At 40.4% G+C, this 18,315-nt stretch overlaps 1 protein-coding gene across 1 annotated transcript in view; it reads right to left on the reverse strand.

Annotated features, from left to right (window-relative positions):
• Positions 1-18,315, reverse strand: part of LOC123504432 (fidgetin-like protein 1) — a 63,644-nt gene that overhangs the window by 18,500 nt on the left and 26,829 nt on the right. Inside the window, exons 7-8 of the mRNA XM_045254943.1 lie at positions 8,828-8,942; positions 8,476-8,604 (exon numbers count right to left, since the gene is read on the reverse strand). Coding sequence (XP_045110878.1) covers positions 8,476-8,604; positions 8,828-8,942 — 244 coding nt within the window. The remainder of the gene's footprint in view (positions 1-8,475; positions 8,605-8,827; positions 8,943-18,315) is intronic.

An 18,315-nucleotide genomic window follows, 5' to 3' on the forward strand; every position in this document is an offset into this window, starting at 1 on the left:
GCGCAGTGTATATATTACTATACTACCCTACTACGACAAGTGCTTCCTAACACCTGTCAGACTGACACCCCTAGCCTACAACTACTACAATATATGATGTGTACAGCACATCCGGTGGTGTACACACAAGCCCAGACACCACCTACGGGTGACAACAGCCATACACGGAGTCCAGATACTCGTCACAGACAAGTCTGGCGGAAGACAACTACGCACCACTGGCCAGCCTGAAGCCTCTCAGCATTCAATTGTGTGCGTGGCTACAACCACTACAATACAGTATACTACTGGTACTACACAACAGATGATGGGGGCACACAGCCGCCCACCAAACCCCACTGGTGACTACAACCACCACCAGCAACAACGGGATGAAACACCAACGTGTCCCTCCGCGTCGCCACACCTGAATGGACGAACGCACGAGAAATGCAGCCCCAACTGGCCACACTTTCCTCAGGACAACAAGCCCGTTGTCCTACACAGCCACGGTCTACCGAGTAACAAGCCAGCTACTCAAGGGAGGGCACAACTCCCAGACCAATGACCAGCAAGTACTTGAAAGCCCAGCCAAGACGCTCTCTCACTGTGCCAGACCGACGAGAGTGGTGTCTATCTCCGCTGAAGGCTCACTTGGTGCTGAGGCGAAGCTCGTAGGCACAACAAAATGGTGGAAACAAAGAGAGGGTGGTTGGCAGCGCGAACAGCGACAGCCAGCTTGGGGCCGCCATACAATGGGCATATAATAAAATAATAAATTAAAGGAGAAACAAGGCAGTGCCCCTCACAATATATATAAACGACATGCCAGAAGGAGTGAACAGCTACATAAATCTATTTACAGACGATATGAAACTGTGCAGAGTTATAAAGCAAAAAGAGGATTGTGTAATACTGCAAGAAGACCTAAATAAGATCTGGGAATGGAGTAAAAAGTGGGAAATGGAATTCAATGTGAACAAAAGCCATGTCATGGAAATGGGAAAAAGTGAAAGACGACCCGTGGGAATCTATAAGATGGGAGATGGAGTAGAACTGGAGAAAGTAAAAAAGGAAAAGGATGACATATGAGGAGAGACTAAAGGCTATGGATCTACCAACCCTGGAACAGAGAAGGGAGAGAGGGCATCTGATATTTATAAATTGATCAACGGAATGGACTAAGTGGATAATGAGAAACTGATCCTGAGAGAAGAATATGACATTCAAAGAACAAGATCACATAGTAAAAAGCTGAGAAAGGGAAGATGTCTGAGAGATGTTAAAAAAATTAGTTTCCTGCAAAGATGTCTTGTGACTTGGAACAGTTTGAGTGAGGAAATGGTGTCAACAAAGAGTGAACGTAATCTTAAAGAAAAATTGGATAAGTGTAGATATGGAGACGGGACCACACGGCATAAAGCCCAGGCCCTGTAAAATTACAAATAAGTAAATACATACACACACACAGGAACTGAAAGAGGAGATTCAGGAAATAAGGAAGCAAAATGACGTTCTAAAAACCACATGCCAAAATTATGAAAGGTCTTTAAAGAGCTTGCAGGATAAACTGCAGGATGGGATTACTGAGAGGGCAGAAGGTGGTCTAGGTAATAACAAGTTGAAAGAACTAAGAAATGAATGGAAACAAGAGCAAGAAGAAAAAAAAAGTCAAATTTTCAGAAGGGGTAAGGAGACAAATTTAGGAGAACACGAAAGTCGCTGTAATAGAAGTTATCAAGGAGAAGGAAGATTTGGTGCAGAATGCAGTGGACAAGAAAAAAAGCTTCGTGATTTATGGGATGAGGGAAAAGAAAAATCCAAATAAATTCATAAGAGAAAGTGAAGAAAGGGAATTGGCCAAAACTGTTAACAAATGAATACAAGACAGCACACAAGAAAATGAACAGGAGATGGAGGAAGTGATTAAACTGGGAAGATACAATGAAGGGGGTAGGGGACCAATGACGGTGTAGAGGAAATTATGGCTAGAAAAGGGAAGTTGGCTGATGATGTTGAACACAAGGATATATGGATAAAAAAAAAAGAACTTAGAGGAAAGAGAAAAGGAGAAAGTGGTAAGAAGTGAAGCTAAGGAAAAAAATGTCAAAAGGACAGAGATAGAGAAAAAATTTTTTACTGGAGGGTTCTGGGTATGAGACTAAAGAAGTGGTACCTAAGGAAAAAAGGGGAGGTTGTGGAGGAGGTAATAAATTAAGAGTGACTTATACTAACATAGATGGGTTGTTATCAAGCATATTGGAAGTTTGGGATTATTTGAAAGAGAAAAAGCTGGATGTAATGTGCTTCGTTGAAACAAAACTGAGAAAAGAGATCCACGTCAACTTTAAAGAGGAAGGATATAATACCTGGAGGAGGGACAGGAAGAATAAAGGGGGAGGAGGAGTGCTAATAATGGTTAGTGATAATACATGTGTGGAGGATGTGCAATATGGTGAGGACAAAATGGAAGTAATGGGAGTAACAATCAGAACAGAATATTTGAAGAAAAGAAAAATTAGTTACATATGTTCCACCAAAGACTAATACATGGGGATCAGAAGAACATAAAGATATGCAAATAGAGGTCATAAAGTGCCTAAATAACATGATAAGAAGAGATAGATGTATACTCTTAGTTTGAGACTTTAAATGTAAAAGAATAAACGGGAGAGAGATGGAAGTAATGGATAATGCTGGGCAGTGGAGCAAGAAAGTGTTACAGTTGACTATGGTTAATACAATGGACCAGTGGGTGGAGGAGTCAACAAGGTACAGGGGGGAAGAAGAAACATCGTTGCTTGACCTAGTTTTCACGAAGAAAGTAAAGCCCCCTCCAACCATACAATACCTTAGTCCAATGGGGAAAAGTTATCATGTGACATTAGAGATGCAAATGCAGGAGAAAGATGAGACAAATTACAGGGAGGATTATAAAGGAGATTAAATTATGCAAAAGCAGATTTTGAAAAATTAAGGATTTATTTTCCTGATATTGAGTGGAGTAATATTATGTGCAGAAAGACTGTACAAGAGAAATATGACATATTCTTACAGAAATACAATGAAGGAGTAAAAAAGTTTGCTCTTGTTTATAGAGTTCAGAAAATAATACATGATTGGTACAATGCTAGATGCATACAAGCAAAAAAAGCAAGAGATAAAGTGTGGAAGAAACTCATGAAGCAGGGAAATGAATATAAAAGATGGCAGTACAAAGATGCTAGAAATGAATATATTAGAGTAAGGAGAGAGGAAGAAAGAAATTTTGAGAAAGATGTAGTGGATAAAAGCAAGGATGAACCCAAACTTTTCTACAAGTTTATAAATGGCAAAACAAAGAATAAGGAAACAATTGAAATCAAATAATTAAAGAAGGGAAGGCATACCAAACGGAGAAGGAAATGTGTGAAATAATGAACGAGAGCTTCAAAACGGTATTCACAGCAGAAGATGATTTCACAGAACCTAATAGGACATTGGATTGGCAAGGATTACAGGAGATTGCAGTGCACAAAGAGGATACTGGAAGATTTCTGGATAAGTTGGAAGTAAGAAAAGCAATGGGGCCATATATTGTATCAGACTGGGTGTTAAAAGAATGTAAAGAACAATTACTGGATCCAATTTTGGAAATACAGTAGAGCCCCAACTTTCGCGATTCTCTGTTTCGCGGTATCTTTTGTGCGGCGATATTTAAACTTCCCTCTCTACCCGCAAGCTGAGCGGCAACTATTTTCCGCCGTCTTGGATGATGTCACGGTTTTTTCATCACAGTCTACCGCTTCCCGCCATTGTGTTCATACCTGTTTTTATGGTCGTGCTACCTTGACTCTTCTGGTTACCTGCTACAGAGGCGAATTCTCATGAACTATGGCCACATGTGCGCCTGGTGGTGCGGGGGGCGCCCCTAGTGATACCAGCAAAGAATGCAAGAGCCCAGGACCTTCAAAATTAGGAGGGAAAGTTAAAAGGCGTGAGTACAGAGTTGATGTGAAAAAGCAGCAGTATGATAATGAAATGAAAACTAAAATAATGCAGCAGATTGACCAAGGTGCTAGAAACGTGGAGATTTGTTGTATGTACAATGTCCCCGAATCTACAGTGCATAGTATGAGGAAGCAGAATAGTGAAATCAAGAAAAATCTGGCTCTAGCAAAGAAATATTTTACCCCGAGTGGTGTGGGGAACCATTCTGGGGGCGAGAGAAGTGTAAAAACTGTTACTGATTATAACAAGGTGATGATAATTTTTGAACATTATCTATTGAGGTGGATAAATCGCCGAAATGATGAAGGTACTAGCGTAACTGGGCCCCAGATTCAGAACCAAGCCCGTGTTCTGTACAATGCTGTAATCAAGAAAATTAATCTTAAAAACCCCCCACCCTTCACTGCATCCTGTGGTTGGCTTCATCGTTTTAAGAATAAGGTGAAGGTGAAATATGCTGTTTATCAGGGTGAGGACCAGTCTGCAGAGGAATCTGCCGCCTCTAGCTTCCCTGCATTAGCCCAACAACTGATAAAAGATGGGAACTATTCCTTGGCGCAAATATATACCGCTGATGAAACTGGCGAATACTGGAAAAGATCACCAAAGTCCACGTTTATTTCTGTCTCTGAAAAGTAAGCTCGTGGAGTAAATATGGCCAAAGACCGATTTACTGCACTGCTAACTGCTAATGCCGATGGAACACACAGAATGAAACCCCAATTCTGTATCACTCTCTAAGTGCCCTCGCCCCTACAAAAATGCAAACATGGACAAACTTAAGGGCTACATATGGAGGTCAAATGCCAAGGGGTACATGACCTCTGCTTTATCACTGAACTGGTTTGATAACTGTTTCGTGCCGGAGGCAAAAGCGCACTGCCAGGCTAACAATTTGGATTTCCATGTGTTGTTGTTCATGGATAATGCACCAGGGCATGCACGTTTCCTTGTAGGCCACCCTCCATCGGTACAAGTAGTTTTTATGCCCCCAAATACAACATCAAGGATTCAGCCCATGGACCAGGAAGTAATTGCCAACACTAAATTACTGTTTTATCAAGATGTGCACGGGAAAATGAGAAAGGCAACAGACAGCCAGGCAGAACTTCAGGACCTTGAAACAGATGATCATGCAACTTCATCACCATCCTCAGACTGCAAAAGTGACTGTGATGTCCTTGCTAGCACCTCTACATCATCTGACACAGTCACAGTAAAATAATTCTGGTGCCAGTTTAACATCCGGCTGGCAGTTGAGGCTTTTGTTAAGGCTTGGGAAACTTTCACAATTGCCACCCTAAAACATGCATGGAAACCGCTACTCCCATAGATGATCACTGCCCAGGGAGACAGGCAGCAGACCGAGCAGTTGTTGGCTGAGACGGTCGAGGTGGTACGGCAGGTTAGAGGCTCAGGGTTTACCGATGTTACAAGAGAGGAAATGCTTGAGTTAGTCGACTACAACCAAGAAAATAATATTGAAGACCTGCTGGAGGAGGACAACATGGAAGGGGACCATATCGAGCAACCTGAACAACAACAACAACAACTTCAGCAAGATCGTTCACCATCAACAGCCGTACTGTCATCATTGTTACTTAACTTTGAGTCCTTGACTGAACAGATAGAGCCCTTAGCCTTTGAACACAAACAGAAAATCTTGGCTAGCTTAAAAAACATCACTGATACCTTTGGGAAACTTTTTAATAAAAAAGTTTATGAAGGGCAACAGGCATTAATCACCCGCTACCTCCAAAGGCCAAGGGAAGTGGCAGAGGGTCTTTTGGAAGCAGAAGGGGAAGCTGATGAGGGAGCAGAACCAACGGAAGATGCTGAGCTCGACATGGATGAAGATTTCTCTGGATTTATTCGAGAACAAATGGCAGATGTGGAAAGGCAACACAGAGTGGAATTGTTACGTCAGAGACTGGAAAAGGAAGAAATGCAGAATGGCGGAGACAGTGTCGGCGGTGGCGGCAGCAGCAGCTGCAGCAGCAGTGGGCCCCAGTAGGTGGCCACCATAACCATACATCAAGCACTTCATACTTGTATATTTGGTAAGTATTACTACATTCATACAGTGTAAGGTGTTTTTATTTGATGTACAATTGTATTTCATAATAGAATGTATTTGTTTGTCAGATTTATATGGAGATATAGGTATTTTATGGATAGCTCCAGAACCGATTATTATTTTTTCCATAAGGTCAATGCCCCCACTTTTGCGGTTTTCACTTTCGCGCGAAAGTTGAGGCTCTACTGTAATTAAAAGTTCAATAAATGAAGGGAAAGTTCCACTAGATTGGAAGAGAGCGAACGTAATACCGATATTTAAAGAAGGAAAGGCAACTGAACCACTAAACTACAGACCAGTGTCACTTACAAGTCTTGTAGGGAAGTTATGTGAAATAATTATCAGAGAAAAATTGGTTAAATTTCTAGAAGAGGAGGAAGTCATATTGAACAGACAATTTGGGTTCAGGACAGGGCAGTCATGTGTATCAAACTTATTAAGCTTCTACTCGAGTTATTGCAGGACTTGAAAATAGAGATGGATGGGTTGACAGAGTATACCTGGACATTAAAAAGGCTTTTGATAAAGTCCCCTACGGAAGACTTCTTTGGAAACTAGTGAATATAGGAGGACTATGTGGAACCTTGCTTGAATGGACAAGAGATTATTTGAAGGATAAGGAAATGAAAACTGTGATCTGAGATACATACTCATCTTGGGGTCAAGTAACTAGTGGAGTGCCACAAGGGTCAGTGTTAGCCCCCATTATGTTTCAAGTTTATGCAAACGACATTCACACTGAGATAAACAGTTATATAAACTTATTTGCTGATGATGCAAAGCTGCTAAGAGTTATCAAAACCAGAGAGGACTGTCTGCTGTTGCAGGAAGATTTAAACAAGATCTATGAAAGGAGCAAAAAGTGGAAATTAGAGAGAGAGAGAGAGAGAGAGAGAGAGAGAGAGAGAGAGAGAGAGAGAGAGAGAGAGAGAGAGAGAGAGAGAGAGAGAGAGAGAGAGAGAGAGAGAGAGAGAGAGAGAATTGGAGTTTAATGCCAAGAGATGCCACAAAATGGAACCAGGAAAGAGTAAAAGACCAGTATGGAACTATTTGATGGGAGAGGAACAAATAATGAAGACTAAAGAGGAAAAAGCTCATACAAGAAAATCTGAGCCCTGATAAACACATAAGCAAGATATTTTGACGATCATATAAAATGTTGACTAATATAAGTGTGGCATTTCATTACATGGATAAAGATATGATGAAAAAAAATCATAGTACAGGTTGAACCTCCTTGATCCGGTATTCTTTCATCCGGCAACACCTGTAATCCGGCAAAATTTTTGTTTGCTGGAATTTTTGAATTTGCCGGAGTAATTTGCCGGACCACCGCTAGGACGCGGCGGCGCTGTACTGTGTTTTGGAGCCCGGGCATTCTGGATCAAATTTGGATCAGTACCACGCTGCCGCTCATTGCAAGCACCACCTTTTTTTCTGTAATATTTGCCCCTAAACATGGCTTCCAAGCAACCAGGAAGTGATAGTGTTATGTGTGAACCAAAGAAAAAGCGCAAACATATGACAATATCAGTGCAACAGAAAGTGGACCTATTGAGGAAGCTAGATAAAGGTGTTTCAGTGCGGAGCCTATGCCAACAATACAACATTGGCTCATCAACTGTCTATGATATAAAAAAGCAGAAGAATCAACTTCTCAAGTTTTACAGTGAGTGTGAGAGCAAGAGGAACATGGAGGTTCGTAGAACACTTAAGGAAGGTAAAAACAGTGATTTAGACAGTGCTCTCATACAGAGGTTTAAGCTTCAGTGCGCTGGTAACGTCCCTGTGTCTGGCGAGGTGATAATGGCGCAGGCAAAAATTTTCCATGCTGAACTTAATTTACAACAACGTGTTTTTCTATATACTTCTGCATGTATATTTTCATGTACAACTATCATATATCAAAACAATGTTACAGCTACACTTGTATAATGCAGGGTAAGTATATAGAGGGTGTTTTGGGGACCAGCTATAGTTTGGAATTTTCCATAGTCCGGATTTGGGAGGTTCAACCTGTAAGCATGATACGCCCAAGGCTGGAATGTGCAGCAGTGGTATGGTCTCTGAGCTCTAAAAGAGGATATAAGAAAATTGGAAAGGATAAAGAAGATTACTACAAAGATGGTGCCAGAATTAAAGGACCTCACATATGAAGAATGACTGAAAGAAATGGGACTGCCAACCTTACAGACAGAAGAGAATGCAGAATCCTAATAACAATGTATAAGATAGTAAATGATATTGAAAAGATAGACAAAGAAGACCTGGTGCTGTTGAGGGAAGAAGATGGAAGAACAAGAGGACATGAAAGAGAAGATCAGGATGAGGCAGTGTGTGAAGGATATTGGGAAAATACAGTTTTCCACACAAAACAGAGGAAAAACAGCATGCAGAACATTTTTACATTGGAAAAGCAATACAGTTACCTGATGATCTGGCAAAGGAATGTACAGTTTCTTGACTAGTCTTCTTCGAGCAGCTTCATCTAGTTCTTGAGGACGATTAGTTGCTCCCACTACTAACAGTCTTTCTTCATTATCTGTTGTAGCTCCATCCTGAATGGGTGTTAGATTATGTATTATATATAGCATAGCAGTGCACCAGAACAAAGTAAACAAAACATATTTTGACAATTATACTGTTATCTCTTCAATATTTCACTGCACTGAAACCTGCTCCTTTCTTTTATTTATTTTTTTAGATGTCATCCTTAAGTGCTACAAAAAAACAAAAATTGTTGGAAAGAACAGAAAAAAAAAATATGCAATACAAACTTACGAGTTGAACAAGGAATTCTGTTTTAATGCGCCTTGAACTTTCATGTTCCGAGTCCGAACGCTGGGTAAGGAGAGAATCTATTTCATCAATGAAGATGACTGCTGGCTGGTGGCACCTGAAATTATATATATACAGTGGAGACTCAATACTTGAACGTCTAAATACTCAAACTTTTCAATACTTGAATGCAAAAGTATGATTTAATACTCAAAGAAATATCTGATAATCAAATGTCCAGACATGTGGTTGTAAACAAAGGCTCCCTGGCGTCCCCTTCCCCCTCCGCCAGTTGTGACTTATGGTGCCACGGTCATCAGAATAACATTCTCCTGCATTCTATCTGTAGTCTTTCATTTATAAACTTACTTTAACACCAAAGGCTTATTACAGTCACTGCAACAGAGAAGTTCCAAACTTAATTTTTTTAGATAAAAATGGAAAAAAAGTATAACTTGCATTTGTTTTATTACATTCTTATGTGTACATCTAGTATTTAGTCATATTCCCTTTGTTTTTCAGCACCATTTTAAGCCTTTCAGGCATGGATGTGGCCTCCATAGTAACCTACAGTCAACCCTCGGCTAACGTGACTTCGGCTATCGCGTTTTATTGCTATCACGCACCCATGAAAAGCTGCTAAAATTTCACATCGCGACCTCAGATGCCTGCTATCGCACGCCCAGCCATGACATCATGGAATATCTGAGCACTCATTGGCCAAAACCGCCTTACTGCCAAGATCAATTCGGCTATCGCGTTTTCAGCTATAGCGCGGCTATTTCGACCCAATTGGGCGCAACAGCCGAGGGTTAAGTGTACAACATTTTTAGGCCCTCCTTCAGCTTTGGGATAGAGGTGGGCCTACACTCTTCCATCTCATCTTTTTATCTGGTTGCAGGAATTTTTTACTGAGTTAAGATCTGGGGAATTACCAGGCCACTCAAACAGAGGAATATTATTGTTTGCCAGGAAATTTTTCACACTTCTGGCCCTGTTGGATGGGGCACCATCTTGCATAAAAAATTCACACACATGAATATCCCACATAACAAGCAAATATTCCCTCAGCACCTCAATATATTTGTTTGCCTTCATTGTAACATTTTTGGGGAGAAAATACAGTCCATCCCTGCCCTTTCCACCACTAAATCACCCCCACACCATAACACTCTCCGGGTGTTTCACAGTCTTAATCGTGTACCATGGATTGCACAGGGACACATCATTGCGTCTCCTCACCACTTTGGAGCTCTTGTCACTCCACATCACCTTTTTCCACTGTTTTGGTGTCAGTCCTTGTATTTCTTTGCAAATGCAATCCTTTTCTTCATCATCCTTTCCGTGAGCTGAGGTTTCTTGGCGGCACGGCGACAGGCAAGTTTAAGTTTCTTTCACAGATGATGTTGGATGGTGCGTATCGCGACATTTTTTGACAGCTCAGGGTGGTTATTTTTTTATATTTTTCCTGCCGTTATGGATGGATTCTTCTTTACTTCACGATTTAGAATGCAGTCAGTCTTAGGAATAGTCTTCCTCTTGTCCCCAGAGCCTGGTTTCCGTGCTGGTACAGTAATACTCCGCTTAACGAACATTCGTTTAACGAATTTCCGGTTTAACATACTATACAGTTTGACCAAAAAGTCTGCATAACGTGCAACCATATCCGTTTTAGCGAATTTTCTGGGTTTGAATTTGCTGGGTGAGGGACCGACGCGGTAGTTTCACTGTGATTGGCTGGTTCCTCGCCTCGGTCTCTAGCACTCCTGGAGCTGGATCCAAGATTCTTTAACAACGTCAGAGCAACCTCTTGCAGCGAAATGACATCCATGAACGCTTGGAGGGACGGTGACAAGGTTGTTATCAGGCTGCTTTGAGGTTGCGGGGAACACCACCTCTCCAGGTAGTGTTACTGTCTTATATATGCATTTATGTTCACAAAACAACATTTGTATTAGCTTTTTTACAAACCTTGCCCCCAAGAAAAGATTGTTTTGTAATGCATAAAGTGAAATCTTACATGGAATACCAAAAAATAAAGCAGAGATGAGATGAGCCACAGACAAAGCGGGAGACTCGCGGCCACTCGGCCGCTTCTTCTTCTTGTGACCCTTTTAGCCTGTGTGTTATTTTCATCATGATGTTTATGTTTTCACTCCTCTATTGCCTGCTATAATGGATATCATATCTTAGTATTCATATACGCTCATGCCATGAGGATAACCTTGACTCCGTGGCACTGAGTGATAGTGAATTACTAATGAAATACCGCGCTATTTCATTAATAATTCACTATCACTCAGAGCCAAGGAGTCAAGGTTATCCTCATGGCATGAGCGTATATGAATACTAAGATATGATATCCATTATAGCAGGCAATAGAGGAGTGAAAACATAAACATCATGATGAAAATAACACACAGGCTAAAAGGGTCACAAGAAGAAGAAACGGCCGAGTCGCCGCGAGTCTACCGCTTCGTCTGTGACTCATCTCATCTCTGCTTTATTTTTTGGTATTCCATGTAAGATTTCACTTCATGCATTACAAAACAATCCTTTCTTGGGGGCAAGGTTTGTAAAAAAGCTAATACAAATGTTGCTTTGTGAACATAAATGCGAGAATGTGAGAGAATTTGTATGTAGCTCCTCGAACTTTCAATGACTCATATGACATCATAAAAGTAGTGGTACACCGGTGGCTCAATATGCTGCCAAACGTATTTATACATATATATATATATATATATATATATATATATATATATATATATATATATATATATATATATATATATTTTTTTTTTTTCCCAACCCATATGGTATGTTGGGGACCAGCCCAGAACGCATCCCCCCCTATTTCCATTATTTACTATGGGAAAATTGCTTCCGCTTAATGATTTTTCGCTCTACGAACAGTTTTGACACCCCCTATCCTATTTGTTAAGCGGAGTATTACTGTATGGTGTTGGGTCCGAGCTTGGCTGCTTCTATTTTCATCCTGTAAATGGACCGTCTGTTCACACTCAGTTCCTCTGCCACACGTTTCCCAGGCATTCCTTGCTCCAATAGATTGAAAGCACGGGCCTTCTCCTCCATGTTGAGCTTCTTACGCTCCATTGTGATCAGCTGGGATCGTTTGGTAGGGCTCCAAAGTTAATGTAAGTTTCGTGTGCGGAGCCACGAGAGAGCAAGGTAACATACATTCGTTCTCACCGGACTCTGGAAGAACCCTAGCGCTTGAGGTGTTGACGAATAGTGGATGGAGGAAGGATGGTGTGACTCATGCAACCACAAGCTTCTCCCCCAAATCGTATGGCTGGGACCGCAAACATTAAGTACACATGAAATCGTGTGGGAACATTTCACTTGCGTTTTATGTGGGAGCTTTTTCTTTGCGGGTACTGTAGTGGTGAAAATATTTGGTAATCCAATATTTGCACATTTGGTCGTATACAAAGCTCTGTCATCTCCCTTCTCACAGCCGCTACTGTACCATTCTGATACTGTATTACTGGTAATACCAGTATTACCATAATACCGGATGCCGGTGCGCATCCCTAGTCCTGCTGTGTCTTTGGAAAAACAACATTCTTCTGCGTTTTGTCAGTAGTTTTTCATTTAGAAACTTATGATGGCACCAAAGAGGCTTATTAGTGGTGAAAATAAGGAATTTAGTTAGAGTGCAAGTGTTAGTGAGCCACATCCCTCCACTAATGGGTTCACAGGAATCACATCAGGAGAAAAGTTACAATAATGTTTTTGTGGGTGGTGACTCATCCTCCGGCTACCTCCCTCCTCCTCCCTTTTTCTTCTAAGTTATCAATCACCAGCCTTCACTTATGGTATGTGCAAATCAAAGTTGTAAACAATAAAAAATATTAAAATTTTTACAAACTTGAGGTTTTTGCTAACATTAGAACGAATTACCTGATTTATAGGTATCAATAGTCAAAGTTTTTAATACTTGAACAGCCATTTAGAACAAATTAAGTTCAAGTACTGAGTCTCCATTGTATGCGTGTGTATATATATATATATATATATATATATATATATATATATATATATATATATATATATATATATATATATATACAGTAACGAACGTTCGTTTAACGAATTTCCGGTTTAACGTACTATATAAAGTTAAACCAAAAATCCGCATAACGTACAACCACATCCGTTTTAGCGGATTTTCTGGGTTTGAATTTGCCGGGTGAGGGACTGAACGCAGTAGCTTTGCTGTGATTGGCTGGCTCCCCGCCTCTGTCTCTAGCGCTCCTGGAGCTGGATCCAAGATTCTTTAACAACGTCATAGCAGCCTCTTCAAGCGAAATGGCACCTATGAACGCTTGGAGGGACGGTGACAAGGTTGCTTTCAGGTTGCTCTGAGGTTGCTGGGAACACCACGTCTCCTGGTGGTGTTACTGTCTTATATATGCATTTATGTTCACAAAACAACATTTCTATTAGCTTTTTACAAACCTAACCCCCAAGAAAGGATTGTTTTGTAATGCAAAAAATGAAATCTTACATGGAATACCAAAAAAATAAAGCAGAGATGAGATGAACTACAGATGAAGCAGGAGACTCGCGGCCGCCACTCGGCCGCTTCTTGTTCTTCTTGTGACCCTTTTGCTTGCATGTTACTTTCACATCATGATGTTTATGTTTTCACTCCTCTATTGCCTGCTATAATGGATATCATATCTTAGTATTCATATACGCTCATGCCACGAGGATAACCTTGACTCCGTGATAGTGAATTACTAATGAAATACCGCGGTATTTAATTAATAATTCACTGTCACTCAGTGCCATGGAGTTGAAGTTATTCTCATGGTATGAGCATATATGAATACTAAGAAATGATATCCATTATAACAGGCAATAGAGGAATGGAAACAAATATCATGGGAAAAGACAACATGCAGGCTAAAAGGGTCACAAGAAGAAGCGGCCGAGTCGCCGCGAGTCTCCCGCTTCGTCTGTGGCTCACCTCATCTCTGCTTTATTTTTTGGTATTCCATGTAAGATTTCACTTTATGCATTACAAAACAATCCTTTCTTGAAAAGTTTGTAAAAGCTAATAGAAATGTTGTTTTGTGAACATAAATGCGAGAATGTGAGAGAATTTGTACATAGCTCCTCTAACTTCCAATGACTCATATGACATCATAAAAGTAGTGGTACACGGTGGCCCAATATGCTGCCAAACGTATATATAAATATTTTCTTTCTAACCCATGTTGTATGTTGGGAACCAGCCTAGAACGCATCCCCCCCTATTTCCATTATTTCCTATGGGAAAATTACGTCAGCTTAATGAATTCTCGCTCTACGAACAGCTTTGATACCCCCTATCCTGTTCATTAAGCGGAGTGTTACTGTGTATGTATGTATGTATATATATATATATATACAGGGTGTTTCACGAGTTGTGGTACTTAGTCAGGGATATGATAGTTTGGGTGATGCTGAGTAAAAAATACTCTATACACATATAATGGTTTTTGCTTTGTTTTATAAAAAATGGTAAATGAAAATTAAGTGTAGCGAGCGGCCGGGTATGTGTTGCAGGGACCGCTCTCTCAGGCGGGACACAACCCGTGTGGCGATATGCCTGTCTCTAGATAAACATTAATTGAAAGTATACACTATGGGAATTGAAATCTTTAGAAAGGCTGCATCTAAAATGTTTCAATAATTTCATTAGCATTTAGAATACAGTACAATCATGGCAAATAATCGTGGACCATGTCAGCACTTTATTCACCCAACACCCTCCCAAAACACTACATGGCAGCTCAACGCAAATATCAGTGTCATATTACAGCATGTATCGTGGAGGAATAAACTTTGCTCACAGGCATGACACTGACCTTTGCGTTGAGTTGCCATGTAGTCTAGAGACAGGCATATCGCCACACGGGTCGTGTCCCGCCTGAGAGAGCGGTCCCCGCAACACATACCCGACCTCTCGCCACACTTAATTTTCATTTACCATTTTTTATAAAACAAAGCAAAAACCATTAGATGTGTATGGAGTACTTTTTACTCAGCATCACCCAAACTATCACATCCCTGAGTAAGTACCACAACTCGTGAAACACCCTGTATATATATACAGGCAACCCCCGTTTAACGAAGGTTCACACAACAAAATTTCACTACAACGAAGGTTTAATTTTACTACCATCTGCTCGTTTAACGAACACCAAACTCGCTTTAACGAAGTTTTATCCAGGTAATTTTTTCCAAATTTGAAAGCCCCACCGTATCATGCAAGCTGACAGGCTTTTGAATACACCAGGAGCTGCTGGTACTAAGGCCTGCCTCAGGAGAAATCCTAAGACACCTGTAGAATAAAGATCAAGATCAAGCCTCTCGTGGACAACACAGGCGCTGCCGATACAAAGGCCTGACTCAGAAGAAATTCTGCGTTACCTGTAGCATCAAGATCAAGATCAAGATCACGCACACCACTCACTCCCTAGTCAAAACATAACAGCGTCACCAGCAGCTCATCTTCCCTAGTTCAACTTACCACCAAAACGCCCTGCAATGTGGCCTAACGTTCCTAAGAAGACCAGGAAGTGTCTTACTCTTGAAGTGAAGCTGGGTATTATTCACAGACAAGAGAGGCCAGAAGACTAATAACATTGCTCGCCACCATCTTGACTCCATCTACTGTCTACTATTTTCAAGTCAGCAGACTCTATTAAGAAGGCTGGTGAGACCGCATCTTCTTTGAAAGCTAAAAGAACCACCGGAACTCATGACTCTACAATGGATAAAATGGAAAGCCTTGTGGAAATGTGGTACATAAGTTTTGTATGTGGTACCATGATGCACACTTTGTTTACATTCCACCATTCCACAGGTTGCCGGTTAGTGTATTTCTCGTTTCACTCTCCCTCCCTTCATAAAGTTAAGATCATCAACATTATAAAGTTACGTACATACATACATTAGTGTACATTATAATGACTTAAACTACCTAAATGTTTAACTTCATAATTTTTACTTTCATTAAACCTTTTAATGTACTATGATGCACTCTCGCTTTGCTTACTCTCAATGGAAGTTCAAATCAGGGGTTAAACTTGTTATAATCGGTTCGCTTAACGAAGTGTTTTTTAGGAACGTAACCCCTTTGTTAGGCGGGGGTTGCCTGTATATATATATATATATATATACAGTCAGCACAAAAGAAATGGCTGTACCCGTTGATATCATGTCAAATCTACTCTTAACTAAGAATATAAGGTATATAGGGGAGAATAAAACACAAATACTGCTATATTTTGTTGTTATTAATATTTTGTCATATTACCCTTCACTTTCAAGACAGCCGTAACCCTACTTGGCATACTATCAGACAATTTTCTGAAGTAACTTAAGTCAATGTCATTCCATATGGCGCTAATTTTGTCACGTAACAGATCAACATTCGATACAGGGAGCTTGCCAACTTTTCGCTTTATTTCATTCCATAAATTTTCAATTGGATTTAAGTCTGGACTGTGTCCTGGCCACTCAATCAACTGAATTTTCTTCTCAGACAACCATTCTCTAACACACTTTGCCCTATGGCATGGAGCACCGTCCTGTAAGAAATGAGGGTTCTCATGTTTCTCATAAAATGGCAGCATGTGATTTTTCAGAACATCAACATATAAGGCACCATTCATGTTCATATTCTTATCTAAAAAATATAATCCACCACTACCCTTTTCACCACTGAAGCAACCCCACACCATCACACCAGCTGGGAATTTCACAGTTTTTACAGTGTACTTAGTGTCATAGCGATCAGAACCCATGGGACGTCTCACTTTTATCTGTCCTTTAGATATCGTTTTGAACGCACTTTCATCGCTAAACAGCACAGACCGCCAATCTTCTGAAGTCCACTGTCCGTATCTCCTGCAGAAAGCAAGTCGCTGCTGTCGCATCTTCTCTGTCATGAGAGGTTTGTGAGCAGCTCGGCGACACGGCAGTTTGAGATCTTTCTGTAGCCGGTTTTGAATTGTCCTAACTGCTACATCTCCCAGGACATCAGCATGCTGTTTCTTTAACTCCCTGGCTGTAATGAAAGGGTCTTTCTGTACTTCTCGTTTGAGCAGGTTGTCCGTTCTTGGCTGTGTTTTATGTTTCCTCCCCGTCCCCTTCTTCCTCGCCGGAGTCGCACCTGTTCCCAGTGTAGTGGCTGCTTTCTTCACACAGCGAACATTTTTCTCAGATCTTTTTGTTCTTCTTGCTATTTCTCTGTTGCTTAAGCTTAAGCCTTCACGAACTAAGGCTAACACAATGCCCTTTTCTTCCATACTCAGCTTGCTAGGACCCATTCTGTTGTGATGACGATCAGCGGAAGAGGAAAACAGTGAACGATATCTTCTGTACAGTGAACGATGTCAGGAAAAAGGAGGCGAAAAACCAGAAGTACCTCCTCTCACTGACCACCCAGACAGCCTGGAGCCGTGGTGGTGAGTGGTGACTGAGTGCAGTGGTATCTTTCGTGCGTAAACGCTTGGCGTAATCCATAGAGATGCCATATAGGTTAATTTCTTTACCGTAATATGCTGCATTAAAAACTGCAAGGGGGTTCATTGACAATAAAGTTAATGTTGTGTAGATCATCGTAAGGTGGCAAGGGAATATTCCAGACTGAAATATCAGGGAAAATATGTGGTATGAAATAAAAAGAGGAACTAGTAACTTTCAGTGCAAGGCGTTCAAGCTCTACGGACAAATTCCTGGACTGATGGATGACGCAACTTTAGAATATTCTAACAAAGCTGTCTGACAGTACGCCAAGTAGGGTTACGGCTGTCTTGAAAGTGAAGGGTAATATGACAAAATATTAATAATAACAAAATATAGCAGTATTTGTGTTATATTCTCCCTTATATACCTTATGTTCTTAGTTAAGAGTAGATTTGACGTGATATAATTTCTTTTGCTGACTGTATGTATATATATATATATATATATATATATATATATATATATATATATATATATATATATATATATATATATATATATATAACCCCTTATATGAAGGGGTTACGTTCTAAAACACTTAGTTAAGCAAAACTTCGTTAAGCGAACCGATTATAACAAGTTTAACCCCTGATTTGAACTTCCATTGAGAGTAACCAAAGCGAGAGTGAATCATAATACAGTAAAAGGTTTAATGAAAGTAAAAATTATGAAGTTAAACATTTAGGTAGTATAATTTAAGTCATTATAATGTACACTAATGTATGTATGTACGTAACTTTATAATGTTGATGATCTTAACTTTATGAAGGGAGGGAGAGTAAAACGGGAAATACACTAACCGGCAACCTGTGGAATGTAAACAAAGTGCGCATCATTGTACCACACACAAAACTTATGTACCACATTTCCACAAGGCTTTCCATTTCATCCATTGTAGAGTCATGAGTTCATGTGGTTCTTTTAGCTTTCCAGGAAGATGC

This window comes from Portunus trituberculatus, chromosome 16 (assembly GCF_017591435.1).
Source record: "Portunus trituberculatus isolate SZX2019 chromosome 16, ASM1759143v1, whole genome shotgun sequence".
In the NCBI taxonomy this organism is placed as follows: domain Eukaryota; kingdom Metazoa; phylum Arthropoda; class Malacostraca; order Decapoda; family Portunidae; genus Portunus; species Portunus trituberculatus.